At 38.3% G+C, this 14,080-nt stretch overlaps 1 protein-coding gene across 1 annotated transcript; it reads left to right on the top strand.

Annotated features, from left to right (window-relative positions):
• Window positions 1–231: 231 nt before the first annotated feature.
• Window positions 232–11,628, top strand: LOC306945857 (alpha-fetoprotein-like; the record flags this gene model as incomplete). The annotated part of the gene is made up of 14 exons (XM_079534687.1): window positions 232–316; window positions 1,741–1,801; window positions 2,035–2,170; window positions 3,124–3,326; window positions 3,819–3,966; window positions 4,213–4,310; window positions 4,928–5,057; window positions 5,687–5,901; window positions 6,740–6,872; window positions 7,659–7,756; window positions 8,930–9,068; window positions 9,495–9,718; window positions 10,576–10,708; window positions 11,584–11,628. The coding sequence occupies 14 exons, from the start codon at window positions 232–234 to the stop codon at window positions 11,626–11,628; spliced, it is 1,848 nt and encodes a 615-aa protein (XP_079390813.1).
• Window positions 11,629–14,080: the final 2,452 nt, after the last annotated feature.

Below are 14,080 nucleotides of genomic sequence, written 5' to 3' on the forward strand. Positions count from 1 at the left end.
TCTACAAAGTCATTTCTTTGCAACAAGTTGATCAGTTCATCACACTGAGCAAATAATGGCATGTTTAATTATTGCGGGAATATTCCAGAAGGGCTAATGTTATATGTGACACTAAAAGGGTTTTGATTAACCAGAAATTGTTTGGTAGAGTATATATGTCGTTTGCCTTAAGTCTTTCTGATTTTCAGAGATAAACTAAACCTATCTCCGTCCCTGCCAAAGGCTGACATTATGAACTGGAGAACAGTAATCTATATTATTTTATTAGTAAGTTTTACTATAGTCAGAGCCCTGCCAAGAAGTTATCGGGACACAGGTAAGAACATATCTCATATTTTTATTCTGTTCTTTCATATAATACTGATGACTGCATCTTAGCATGCATGGTTATTTAGTATTGTTTTATCACTGCTAGTTCTACACTAGAGTTTTCTTGTAAGTGAAAGGTATGCAACAGAACTGTAGCTGTATAATTCCAGCTCTGTGATTAGCCTTAAAAATATCACTTCCTAATGTCTTGAGAGTCCATGAGCTGCATGATACAGGCTAGTCCATGCAAAGAGGATGCCCACTAAAAGGCAATTTAATCTACAGGAGTGTGGTTATTCCACTAAATTTCAGGTACTCCAAAACCTGTTGAAGCAAAGACTGCAAGTTGTTCTAGCATCCATACACAGTCCATGGGAGAAGGACATTTAAGTAAAGAAGAGGATGTGACATCCAGCTAGTTATTCAGTGTAGCTGTGTCAGGAAATTGCTCTTCATTATTCTTTGGAGAAGTCTTACTCTCCACTAACCGCTGAAGTAGCCTATGATGACTGTATTTGGCACTAAGTTTTAAGTTCCAAAAAAGAGAAAACTGAAATCCTCCCACAGTGTGCAGGTCAAATGAGTCTTTCACATTATATATTTCTATCATTGGTCAAATGTTCTCATCTTTAGAACTTTCAAATGCACTAACAACTGCTGTTTTTCCTATTTATCTTTAATCATCATTCCAACTGACATTTCCTCATTACTTAGGGAAACTGGGTTAACTCTTAGTTTTTGCCTGATTCTTTTATACTGCTCTCCGAACTACTGACATGGGTGTGAGATAGAACCATCCTGATTAGGGAAGATGCTCCTAATTTCAAAATTACTCTCTGAAAGTATTCTCTAGGAAACAAGAAACTCAAGAAACAATAGGCTTTAGGCTTGGCCATTAATAAAAGATCCACTGGCAAAGGAAAATATTTGCATATAATCTTCAGATAAATTGGACACATTCGTGTTCCACAGGGCCAGTTAATAGAGAAGGATGAAGTTCTGTGATTTTTTGTTCACCAAGGTAGTCTTCAATTTACTGTGTATTTTCTACACAGGGAAGCTTTCACCTGCAGCCAAATGATCATCAAGTACACTTTTAAATAGCTAACACAAGTCAACAAATGGTTTCTAAGATGTTTATTTAATCATGTGATGTGTACCATCATAGCTGAACACCTTCTAGGTTTGATTGTATCTGCGTTCTGCAAAGCATGAAATAGGCAGGGAAATTACATTGTAGCTCAAAAACAAATTGTTTCCCACCTTCAAGTCAAATAGATAGCATTGCCTCATGCCCTCCACCTTAGTAATAGTACTACTGGCACTGCATTCTGTTTTTCTGAAACTCCTGTATATTAAAAAATATATATATATATTTGATGAAGCATTTGAAACATATTCTATTCAAATGCTAATTATCTTGTTTTTCAGAGGAAAAAAACAGCATCAGCCAACGGTTTTCTCAGCTGCAAGAGAACAATTTTAAAGCCATGTAAGTTGTCTGGGTAAAGAATCTACTTGCAAATTTGCTGCCTGTGAACATCCCTATGGCATTTTGTGTCATTTGGAGATGAGCACGCACTGCAAGTTGCACACTCCCTGTTCCATCAGCCTGAGCGAACTGGTGATAGAAGCTCTCTAACTGTCTCGTGCAAAAAGTAATACAGTTATTTTTATTTTTTAGATAGACAGAAGCATTCTTAATGATCTCCATTCTTCTTATAGAGCCATGATCATGTTTGCGCAGTATGTGCAAGGAAACACATTTGGCCAAGTGGTTAAAATGGCTGAAGCTGTAACAGACTTTGCCAAAAGGTGCACTGATGTAGACAGAGACAATCCAAACTGTCAGAAGCCTTTGGTAAGCAAGCTTGTACTTTTAATGCAGTACAGATTTTCAGAAGTGACATAATTTCGGGGTACTGGTATGCATTTTTCCAGCAGGAGTAAGATATTAGGAGACATGGTTTACTTGTGTGTGAACGTTTGCTCTTATTGACTCTTTCCTTCTCCATGCTCCCACCTTAAAGACATCTCAAGATGAGCAAAGGATGACAAAGTCCTTCATAGAAAATAACACCGTAGCTTTTGAAATCCTTGGCCTCTTAAAACGTTTGTAAACTTGTGCTTTTATGTCTATCATAACAGAACTCAGTAGAAGTCAGATCAGATATTTCTAGCAACTATGATGCTCATAGGAGCTTTCTCCACTCCATTAACTCACATTGCTAGTATTCAGTGGAGTCCACTTCAATGCACTGTCAGAGATCAGCAGATTGAATCATGGAAAATGGATATGAGTCTGTTACAACTCTTATATTTGTTAAACAAGGGGCTGACGCAAATCCTGAATTAAAACAATTCCCAGCTGAAGCATGACTGACAGCAAACCTGAGCATTGCTATGTGATGAACAAGGAACCTGAGAACTGTTGTTACACAAACCTGAGACTTGTCACTACACACTGATTTTGATTAGAAAAGAATATGGATCCCGTTGAGATATACAAATCAAACAATCATCTTGACTCTAATCAAGAAATGAGCGTCTGAATGTTTTAAGTTCAGTGGAAGCTGAACAATATGTTTGAAAACTGTCTCATAATAAAGTCTATCTTGGCATAATAGTAGGTACCAGAAATTGACATATGTTTTAGAAGTCACTCTGACACTGCAGGCAAAGCAGCAGTAGTAAAGAGAGAAACTATACATTTACGCAAATTAGGGCTTTTTGGGTTAAAAAGTCTCCTCAGAAAACTCCTGGGGGTGAAATAGAATCCTCACACACATTAGCTTTTTTTCTAATTTTTCACAGGACAGGATCTTCCTCAACACTATATGCCAGGAGGACAATCTTCCTGGATTTACTGACTGCTGTGCTAAAAAGGACCCTGAAAGAAATGATTGCTTCCTCTCCCTTAAAAATTCATCAAAAGGATTCATTTCTCCTTTTGAAAGGCCAAATGCTGAAGCTGCCTGCAAAAATTATTCAGAGCATCGCCATTCATTACCAGGATAGTAAGTAAATGACTCATAGATTTGTTGTCTGCATATAGTGGTTACGAGCCTTGAGACCACAAATGCAGTATCAACCAAAAAGTTCAATGAGACTTGCTGTAGAGCCATCCTCTTTTTTCTTCCTAATGATAAATATTTGAATAATTCATCCAGGTCTATTTCTCATCATGTGAAACCTGTTCTACCAAAGCCTACTTTGAATATAGGTCCAAACAAATAAAAAATAAAACAACCTGATATATCTCATTGTAGTTTAAATAAAGCACTCATCTGAAATACTAGGGATTTGTCTTTAGTCCTTAAAACCCAAGCAGATGTTCCACTGCCTCTAGACCAGAACTGGAAGGATCTCAGCCTTTAATTTCCAGAAAAATGTCAGAATTCTTCCAAGACACACTGCATCATACAGCTTGTTGTTTTGCTACAATACCACTGCAGCTCCCTACGTTTCAAGGCTTAATCTGATATTAAAAACATTTATCTCTGTTTCAGTTTTATCTATGAGGTTTCCAGAAGGCATCCTTTCCTCTATGCCCCTACAATCCTTTCTGTTGCTATCCATTATGATGAGATGATGAAGGACTGCTGCAGAAGCGCTGAAGACTCCACTCATAACCTGGAGGAATGCTTTCGGAGACAGGTATTACAAAGTGAGGTTTGGTTTTGTAGCATGGGACCAGTGGCTTTCCCATAACAAAACAAATGCTCAAACAGAGCTATTGATTATTTCTTTTTCAGCCTCTGCATCTGATGTTAGAATTCACCCTGCTAAGGACAGGGTGAAATATGACTTGAATGCTACTTAACTACTTAAATCAGTAGTTTTACCACAAAGCATTTTCTTGGCTTTCTTCCATTTTCACAGTCTGTACTGTCTTTCTACTAGGCCCCAAAGGTGGTGAAGCCCATCAGAGAAGATGGCCTGAGGCAGGAACACACATGTGGAATCCTGAAGAAGTTTGGAGAACGGACCATAAAGGCTCTGTGAGTCTTCCTGATGCTCACAAAACAAGGCTTTGGCTTCTTTGCTTCAGCAGTAGACTGGCCACACTCACTGTTAAGATGCAATATGTTGCTTGTTCCAGGGCTTCCTGGCTGCTTCACTGGAGTCCCTTAGGCATACGCATTTTGAAATACATTGTGGATGTCATATGTCAGCTGAAAGCAGATCTGCACCTGCATGCAATACAATGGATGTGAATATTGCAACATCGTCTTTCTGTGCAGGCCAGCAGTAGCACCTAACGAGGCAAACGGACTAGTACAAATTGATGCATGACAGTAGTCACTGTTTTCTCTTGGTGATTTAATGTTTACGAGCCAAATACAGTTTAGCTCATATAAGACACAAGATTGTTATTGTAATTTCATATTCACCTACCACATTTCTGTTTTCTCACACTAAATTTCACTGGAGATCTTAAGATAACTCTGATTATCTCAGCCTTTGGTTTCAATTGGCATTTTTTTTATCAATATCAGTGACAGCAGTAACAGGCCATTTCTGACCAGTTTGCATACAGCCCTCTACAGACAAGTAATGGAAGCTATCACAGTTTCACACTGAGAATATGAGCAATAACTATTTTTCTTCATTTTAGGAAACTTGTGCAGATAAGCCAGAAATTCCCTAAAGCTGATTTTTTTACTGTTACCAAACTTGTGTCGGATATTGCTAACATGCACAAAGACTGCTGTCGTGGAGATATGCTGGAGTGTATGCGTGATAGGGTAAAACATTTAATATTTATGTACATTTGCAGAAATTATATGTCTTTTCTTCTTGTTTTCAGATTTCTTTTCCTTCTGTGTTGTACTGTTTTCTCCGGAGATTAATTTTTCCGACTAAAAACATGGTTGATTATCCCAGTTTACTTTTTTCTGTCATGAAGTCTTTAAAAAAAGTCAGCAAATCAACTTTGTGACTAAAACGGTCTAATTCTGTTTTAGGGAATCCTGTTGCAGCTTCTAGCTGTGCCATATATTTTCTGTTCAGTTTTCAGCAAAACATGTATCTGCCTTTCCTCTGTTCTCTCTGCTTTTCTAACACACCAAACCCATCTATCTCACTACTTGTCTGTGATGCCTAGCTAGATAACTAACTTCTCTGTTCAGGTGGTTATCTGGAACCTATCAAATGGAAAGCAAAAGGCTTCAGCAGGTAGAGTAACATGACTTCTGTCCTGTTCTGCCAGATGACTACTGTACAGCAGTCTGTACAGCTGACTGCTTTCAGCTCCTTCTCCCCTTTGAGTGTCCCCTTCTCTGGCTGTAAAATGGGGATAACAATGCTAATAAAAAAAAATTAAAAATTAAAAAAAGACCAAAATCTGATTAAACTTCCTTTGTTTGCTTTTCAGGAAGAAATTCTACACTATGTCTGCACTAACCAAGACATCATATCAAGTAAAATTAAAAAGTGCTGCGAAAAGCCACTGCTCCAAAGAACTGAATGCATTGTTAATGCAGAAAATGATGACAAACCTGCAAACTTGTCTCCCCAGGTTAGGGAGTTTATAGAAGACAAAGGAATATGTGAACGCTTTGCTCAGGAAAAAGATACCCACTTAGCCAGGTAACATGCATCTTCCTCCAGTCTTCAATTTTGCTGTTCTACTACTTGAGTTACAAGATGGCAGTTTGAAAGATAAAGATCAGCTCATTTAGCCTTGGATTTGTCTGCACTGTGAGCATGTGGGCATGTAGGAACTGCACAAGGTTATCTTCATAAAAAACCAACCTAAGAGGGTATGGAATGAGAACAAATGCTGAACAAGACACAATTATTTCAGAGAAAACTGAAGAAATGCATGTGAAATTTAGGTACTATCAGTTCTGATCTTAGGCTCAAAATCTAGCTTTGACACACTCTTACATGGGAATAAAAACACATACCTAAATGATGCTCATGTCTTGATCCAACAGGTTTAATCCATTTCTTTTCTAGACACGTTCCTTTGTCTGACAAAGCCCTGACCTCACCTGTAGCAAATCTAGGCAAAAAAAAAAAAAAAAAAAAAAAAAGCCACAAGCTGCAAGAAGCAGTATCAAGACACAAATAAAGATAATTAATTTACTTCAAATGACATCCATCACTTCCATTTATGAACAGTGCAGCTAAGAGATTGAGCACAATGCTACGTAGAGTGACTGCTTTTAGGACAACTAATCTTTTCAAGATCTTTTGAGAAATGGCTCTGTTACTGGAAATTATTTCATTTAGATAGGAAGAGCTTAATGAGTCATGTTCTGTTCAAGTTGAATTCTGGGCTGTGATTTTGTGAAATTCTTCCCATTACATGGAAGGTCAGATGAAAGCAACCCAAAAGCATCCCTATTGTCCTTACCATCCCCAATCTCCTGAAAGCCATGGTTTTGTCTTATTGCTAATTCCCAATGCATACATATTGCAGGTTTCTTTATGAGTATTCCAGAAGACATCCTGAATTTTCTGCTCAAATGCTTTTAAGAATAGGTAAAGGATACGAGGACCTACTGGATGAGTGCTGCAAAACTGGCTCTCCAGACAACTGCTGCAGCAGAGGGGTAAGTGCCTTCTATAATACATGGATGAATTCAGGCACACAACCACACAGCTTGTTCTGGCTAAATAGTGCTTCTGTGGGTATCAGAGCTACTGGGGATGGGACAGGAAGAAACCTTCTCTTGGTGTGCATGTCTGATTTCCGGTATCCAGCCTCCTCCTCTCTCTGTGGATAATTTGCAAGAAGCTGCTGCTGCTTCTATAATGATTTAACATGGATAGATAGAGATGCCAGTGGGAGGGATGGAGACAGCATTTCTGTGAGCCCCACTCTCTGTTAGGCTCCCCTGCAGCACCACTTGCCCACTTGAAAATTGAAAAGGCCTTACTCAGAGGGTGGTGAGGCACTGGCACAGGCTGCCCAGAGACCTGTGGGTGCCCCATTCCTGGAGGTGTTCAAAGCCAGGTTGGATGGGGGCCTGGGCAGCCTGGTCTCGTGGGTGGCAACCAACCCATGGCAGGGAATTGGACTGGGTGGGCTTTAACGTCCCTTCCAAGCCAGTCTCAGATATAGACACCTGCATTGCACACGTCTGAAGCTCGGAGGAACTCTGTCTCAAACCTAGCCTTCCATTACTTATAGAATTAATATTTAAAGATGATTGAAGTGGACTTCTGTCACATTCAGTCAGTTTAGAGGTTTTAGACAGGTTTCTAATGAAGTTAAAACTTAGTGGTGCATTTCAGGTGAGAGGCAGCTATGGAGATCAAGGCCTCATCTTAAGGCAATAGGACATTCTGCATTCCCACTGATAAAGTGATTCCTCAAATTAATTCTGTTTCCTCAGGAAGAAGAACTGAAGAAACACATTTATGAAACCGAAAGTGTGATGAAAACAAGCTGTGACATTTACAAGGAGAAAGGAGATTACTATTTCCAAAACGAGTATTTATCTTTTGTTTTTAAAACATGTTTCTGCTTACCTGATGCCTGTACCAGATGGGAACAATGTAGGGTAGAATTAATTCATAGATGAGAAAAAGGCTGGACTAAAAGACATCATCTGAATGTTTGGTCCAATAAGTTGTAAGATTTTCTTTCCTTCTAACTTCCAAGATAAAGTTTTCTCCTCACCTGGCTCCTGAGGCAGTGAAATGACAACCTGTTCAATCTCTCATTCACTTTTGCTATGGATTGGTGTTTTTTGTTTTTGCTTTGCTTTATAACTGCATTTTGAGCTGTGAGATGTAACTTAAGAGTCATTAATTTGGCTAAAAGGCCATTTCTGCACCTTCTGCAAAAGACCTTTCTCTAATTCCATCAGCAAATGCAAATACTAACAACTGTAACAAAAAATTAACTACAGTAGATTGGCTTAGCTGTGTGCTGTGCTTCAATGCAACATGCAGGCACAAGCCTCCTGCAGGAATTCTGGCCTTGATTTGCAATGTTAATGAGTACATGCCTAACAAAGTATGTAAGTAATTTCAAATCTATAAACTGCTTGCATGAAGTTAGGCTTCTGCTGTCTTTGTCTGGGGAGAAAGATAAAGAGAGCTTTTTGTACTCTTGGGCATGTTTGGTCTTTAAAAGACTTCTGGAACTAGAGGTTTCCAACAAATCCAGTATGCTACTTCTACCTAGTGTACCAGTTTTTATAGCTCCCCCAGCCACCAGGACTAATAAGCACAGTTTTTAAGTAGAAAAAAAAAAAATCAACTTTTTTGAGCTTATCTCCTGCTGAGATCAGCTCTGCCAAGAAGTCACTCGAGTTCAGTTTTGCTTCTAAACAAGCTCCCTGCACTCCCAGGAAAGTGAACAAAGCAGGAAAAATATACATACCATTTCATAAGAGAGCCTACCAAAATATAAACAGCAACATTAGCATTAATTTTATTTAGCCTGGTAGGAGACTGGTCAGAAAAAGGAGAGATCTCACAGGGAGCATGCTTATACTTGCCTACATGAGTCCGTAAACACCAGGCTGAGTTCTGCCTTAGTAGGAATGAGTGTTCTGCTGTGGGATTTGGCTGGAGCCTTACACAGTTGAAGGCAGTGGCTTGCTCACTGTTAGCTGCTTGAATGTAAGCACCAATATCAAAGAAATTATCATTTCAGGCTTCTCCTGAGCTTCACCAAGAAGATGCCTCAGCTAACATCTGCAGAGCTGATAAAATTCACCAAGCAAATGACTACAATTGGCTCCAAATGCTGCCAGTTGAGCCAGGACAAGCTATTGCCTTGTGCTGAGGAAAATGTAAGTTTGGTGGTTTTTTTGTTTCCTTACTAGTCTTAGTCCTATTTTTTTTCCTGAAGCTCTGTGTCAATTCCTACTACAAGCAAAGTCCAATAGTTTGGAGTACTAGCAAATGAGCAAAATGCTCAGTGAGGTATTAAGCTGCCCCGAAGAGGTACTTCCACATACACACCTGCAGTAAGCATAACACTGTTACTGAAGTCAATGCTTGAATTACTCTCTGTGAGCATGCACTGCAAGCAATCCATTTAGCAGAACGAATTCAGGAAAAACATTCAGCAGAAAAAATCCCTTTTATCTTACAGACAAAGCTTAATTTAAATCTCAGTTATTATTTATAACTTTACTAAAAGCAGCATGTATATCAGGGATTTTTTAAAATAAGGGAATAACATGAAATTGTGTTTTTTACCTCTTCCTGTAAAGCTGGATCTTGTGCTTGGAGAAATATGTAGAAGACACCTGACCAATCCGATAAACCCTGCTGTTTGCCACTGCTGTAGTAGCTCCTATGCTCTCAGGAGGCCATGCATGGGGAAACTAGAAATTGATGAGAATTATGTGCCTTTATCATTAACGCCTGATCTGTTCACTTTCCACGAAGACTTGTGTACAACTGAAGAAGAAAAGTTACAGCACAAGAAACAGGAGTAAGGCTCACCTCTTTCACTCTCTTACCCGTGTTCCTTATTTTTACCCTGGCAATGCTTACCTTTCCCTTGTCCACTGTACTTGTTTGCCTTCTATAAAATGCCTTGGAAAGCAGCCATGTCCAGCCTCAGCAGCGCACCTACCTAACTGCTTTTGTTTCTTCTTATCTTTGTCCTAGTTTCTTTTGCAGTCTGGTTGAACCTGTATTTATCTGCCTTTAATTAGAGGAAAGTCATTTTTCAGAGGTGGTAGCTGTACTGGTATGTACAGCACCAGATAGGAAGCAATAAGTGCTCAAAGTTAGTTCCTCACACTGTCCTCTACAGAAACTGTGAAAGTCATATCATAAAAACATACCAGAAGAACAAGGAAGCTAATGCACGACCTTTATGATTTAACTGAAGCTTGTCTCTCAGTGAGACAGCCTATGTATTTATCCAAAACCCAATCACTCCTTTGATCTCTGGATGCTTGTTTGCCTTTGTCAGAGAGAACTGTCATGCTGGACCTCCCACTACAAGGAAAAACAAGTTATCTTGGATAACTCATGCTATATTAAACTTATATTATCTAGGACATTCTTGAGTGGTAACAACACAAATCAACTGTATGATTTGTTCAGGGATATTAGTGGTGGAACAACTTCAAAAACAAGCACTACTATTTTACTTCACAGGAGAATAGGGAGATGCTCCCCACTGCAAATACCTGCCTGGTTGTTTCAAAAAGATGAAAAAAGCTATAGAAAGCAAGTGGATAATAAGAAAACAAAGATCTTACTGGACTAGTGATTGAGAAGTGCTTCTTAAGCTGCGTGCTCACCTTCCAGCTTCACAGGACTTTGCTTCCCTTGCAGAATGCTCATCAACCTCATCAAATACAAGCCCCAGATCACACAGGAGCAGTTGACTTCCATCACCGTGGCTTTTACTGCCATGAGGGAACAGTGCTGCAAAGAAGAGAATCGTGAGGCATGTTTTGTGAAAGAGGTATTTGTTCCACTTTCAACTGTATGTTCTTAATCAAAATGAAAGCACGTAAGTGTAAATTTCTCCATTAAGCAACAAAAAACAAAGTCTGTTTTTGCAATTTGCAACAATTCCTTTGGTTACTTTTCCAAAGATCTTTCTCTAGCTAACAGTACTTGACTGAATTTCCTTTTAAAACAAGTTCCTTTGCAATAGGGAGGGAAGGAACATTCAAAATTTTGTCAAGGTATTTCCTGTATTTATTTCTCCACATCTGCTTTTCTCTCACCCTTCCCGTGTTATTTTAGCTTTTTGAACTTCATACTACAGAGCTACTTAAATTTTTCTCTACCTATGAGTACACTTGATTTTCCTTATTTCTCATCTCTCTCCAATGTATTCCTTAACTGAAGTTTAAGAAGCTTTCCACGACCCTTGAGAAATGTTCAGCTCTGCTTTACCCAGCCTATCTACAAAGAACCACACTACTAGCTCTTTATCATAAAACTACTTCAGTGTTTTTCCAACAAATACAAAACCACCTAAGACAATCTGAGCTGAGCAGCGGAAGTATCTTACATACATGTGTTTGTACACAACCCGCAAAGATATAAAACGTTAAGGAATTGACTTACTGATGCACACACATTATTTTTCTTGCAAGTACGTTACCTGAAAGAGTGGTCAGGTGCTGACACAAGCTGCATGACAGTGGGGTCACCGTCCCTGGAGGTGTTCAAGAAACATTTGAATGTTGTACTGAGGGACATGGTTCAGTGGGAAATGTTGGTGGATGGTTGGACTGGATGATCTTAGAAGTCTTTTCTGACCTTGGTGATTCTGTGATTCCACGATCCTTCTGATTTTATTGCTTATAGTTGTTTTGCTTCTTTCAGGGTCCAGAACTTATAAAAAGAAGTGAAAAACTGCTGTCAGCCTAAGGAGCTCATTTAGCATATTGGAAGATATTGGTTGAATGCTATGTAGTTGCAAAAATTAAATACTAAGCGTACCTTTTCTTAATATTCATGAAGTATAAACAGGAGAATATGAGTTATCATAGTGGAGAATACTGTGCTGTGGTTCTTTACCTACAAACCCAATGAAGTCAGTACAATTTTCACCAGCTATAGCTCTGCCAATGCCTGATTTTTTTCCACCGTCAACAAGGTAAAGAGGTGCCTCCAGTAAAACATCACTTTCTGAGAAAAATCTGACAAGCTATGAAACTGTAAACGCAGTCTGCCTTCAGATCTGAGCCTAACAGAAATTTATATAAGTGTATGAATTTCATTCAGATGTGGGAGAAATTTCTGTGATAACTGAATGTGCAGCTCATATGCCCCTGATTCAAAATGATCATGAACACGTAAAATTTAAACCAAAGCAAATAACTTAAACCCACTTGAATCCAAAAATAAGGTGCAACACAAAAGGTAACTGGATGGAAAATGAGGTTTTAAATGTGTCCATAATCTTATGCTACAGAACATTATTTTTCTTGTATGAAATGGTCATAGAAAAAGAAAAAAGTATTCTAATCTGGCTTCTTATGAATCATAAAGAAAAACAAGATTGAAAAAATCTGACCATAACAACTTTTAAAATATTTCTGAATCACCAAATATTTTTGGATATTTTAATAGAACTGTCTTTGAAATACAAAACATTCATTCACTAATAAGGGCTGCAGTAGGGAACAGTAAAATTGCCTTTAAGCACAGAAAGATTATCTTGGTCATCCCAAGCAGAACAAGGAAGAAGATAGATGAGCAAAATGTCATTAAGATGAAATGTGACACTTTTGGTCAGCAGACAAACACTTACAGAAAGCATCAGAAGGCTGCAGAATTTAAAGTATATAATAAGAGATAATTTTTCAGAGTCAGATTGAAGAGGTTGACCAAATGAAGCCTTCTCATAATCCATCTTGTGTATATTGCCAGGCAACATTTTCATTAATGATATAGTGAAAGGAAAAACTATTCATTAAATGTGTGACAGACAGTGGACAGAGACTGTTGCAGATCTCACTGCAGCATTTCTGATGTCAAAATCATCTTGGCATATTACAGAAATAGCCTAGGAAAACACCAGCTGTGTGCTGTGAAAACAAATTAAACATTTGACATAAGTATAACTAAGCAACTGCAGTAGTACAGTACAGGAAAAATATTCATTACAGCATCGAATGAAAAACAATGCAGTTACAACAAATCACAAACTGATCAAAAGTCACTGATATTTTGCTGCTAAGTGAAGCCTAGCATCATGCTTGCATAGTGGTGGTACAAACACAATACTAACTGATAAAACAGAAGAACGAGATATATCAAATATGCATCACGGTTTTGTTTTTCTCACCTTTCATCAGGACTTTGCTGAAGTACTTGAACAAATCTGGGGTCTCAGTTGCAGACAGAATTTCACTGAAAAGAAAGCAACAATTAACAGTCAAAGTTACATTTAAAAAAAAAAAAAAAAAAGGGAAAATGAGACTAGATTGGGGTTGTGTGGTTTAGTAAGAAAGGTTTTAAGAACATGTGAGTCTTCACCTGTTGAAAAAAGCAGGTTGCAGGACAAAGATAGCCAGTCAGCACCTAGCAGGAAAAACAAAGCACTGAAATCAATGGTCTGGGAACAGTAGGGAGCTTCAAAAGAGAGAGCACACACTACCCAAGATCCAGTGATGTTTTCATACAGAAAAATAAACAAAGAGATCATCAAAGAGATCATCAGCACAGTTTTCTCAGAATTTAATGTTCTAATGTACATCACTCTTCCAGAATCTGGGGGTTGGGTTTTGGCGGTGTTTTTGAAAAAAAAATTATCTTTCTTCCTCAAAGTCCAGTGATGACTTGGGGTTTTTCTCACTGGGTTGTTTAGTAGCAGCAAAATTATATAGTATTTTTTACTCTAGTATCTTCTTCATTATGTCTTAGGACTTGAATTTTTTTGTTCATCTTTGAATTTTTTCATTACTGCTACCTTGAGTTTGGAATAACACTTTGGAATAAAATCTTCTTCTGTTCTTGTCAGCATTTGTCAGAAACAGTTCATTTAAGCGACCGCAGTATTCACACAACTCACACCAGTGTAACAGAGCAGATTTATTTCACTAATGCTTTAAATCCAGCAACCTACGTTTGTATTTGTGCTAGGCTCCATTGTTAGTTTTCCAGTACCATTTAGTCCTAATTCAACAAGACAAGTTAATTCAATGGGATCCAAGTGTTTAACATGGCGATGTTAAAATGATGGCAAAAAATGACTCAATTTAGGAACACACAGGATTGGACAATCTGCTTCGCAAACACTTCCACATGCTCAGTGCTCTGGCACTATCTTTCTTTTTAGTTTTTCAAATCTCAGACCAAAGAATTATGACTGTAC

This window comes from Tetrao urogallus, assembly GCF_951394365.1.
Source record: "Tetrao urogallus genome assembly, chromosome: 4".
NCBI classification, from domain to species: domain Eukaryota; kingdom Metazoa; phylum Chordata; class Aves; order Galliformes; family Phasianidae; genus Tetrao; species Tetrao urogallus.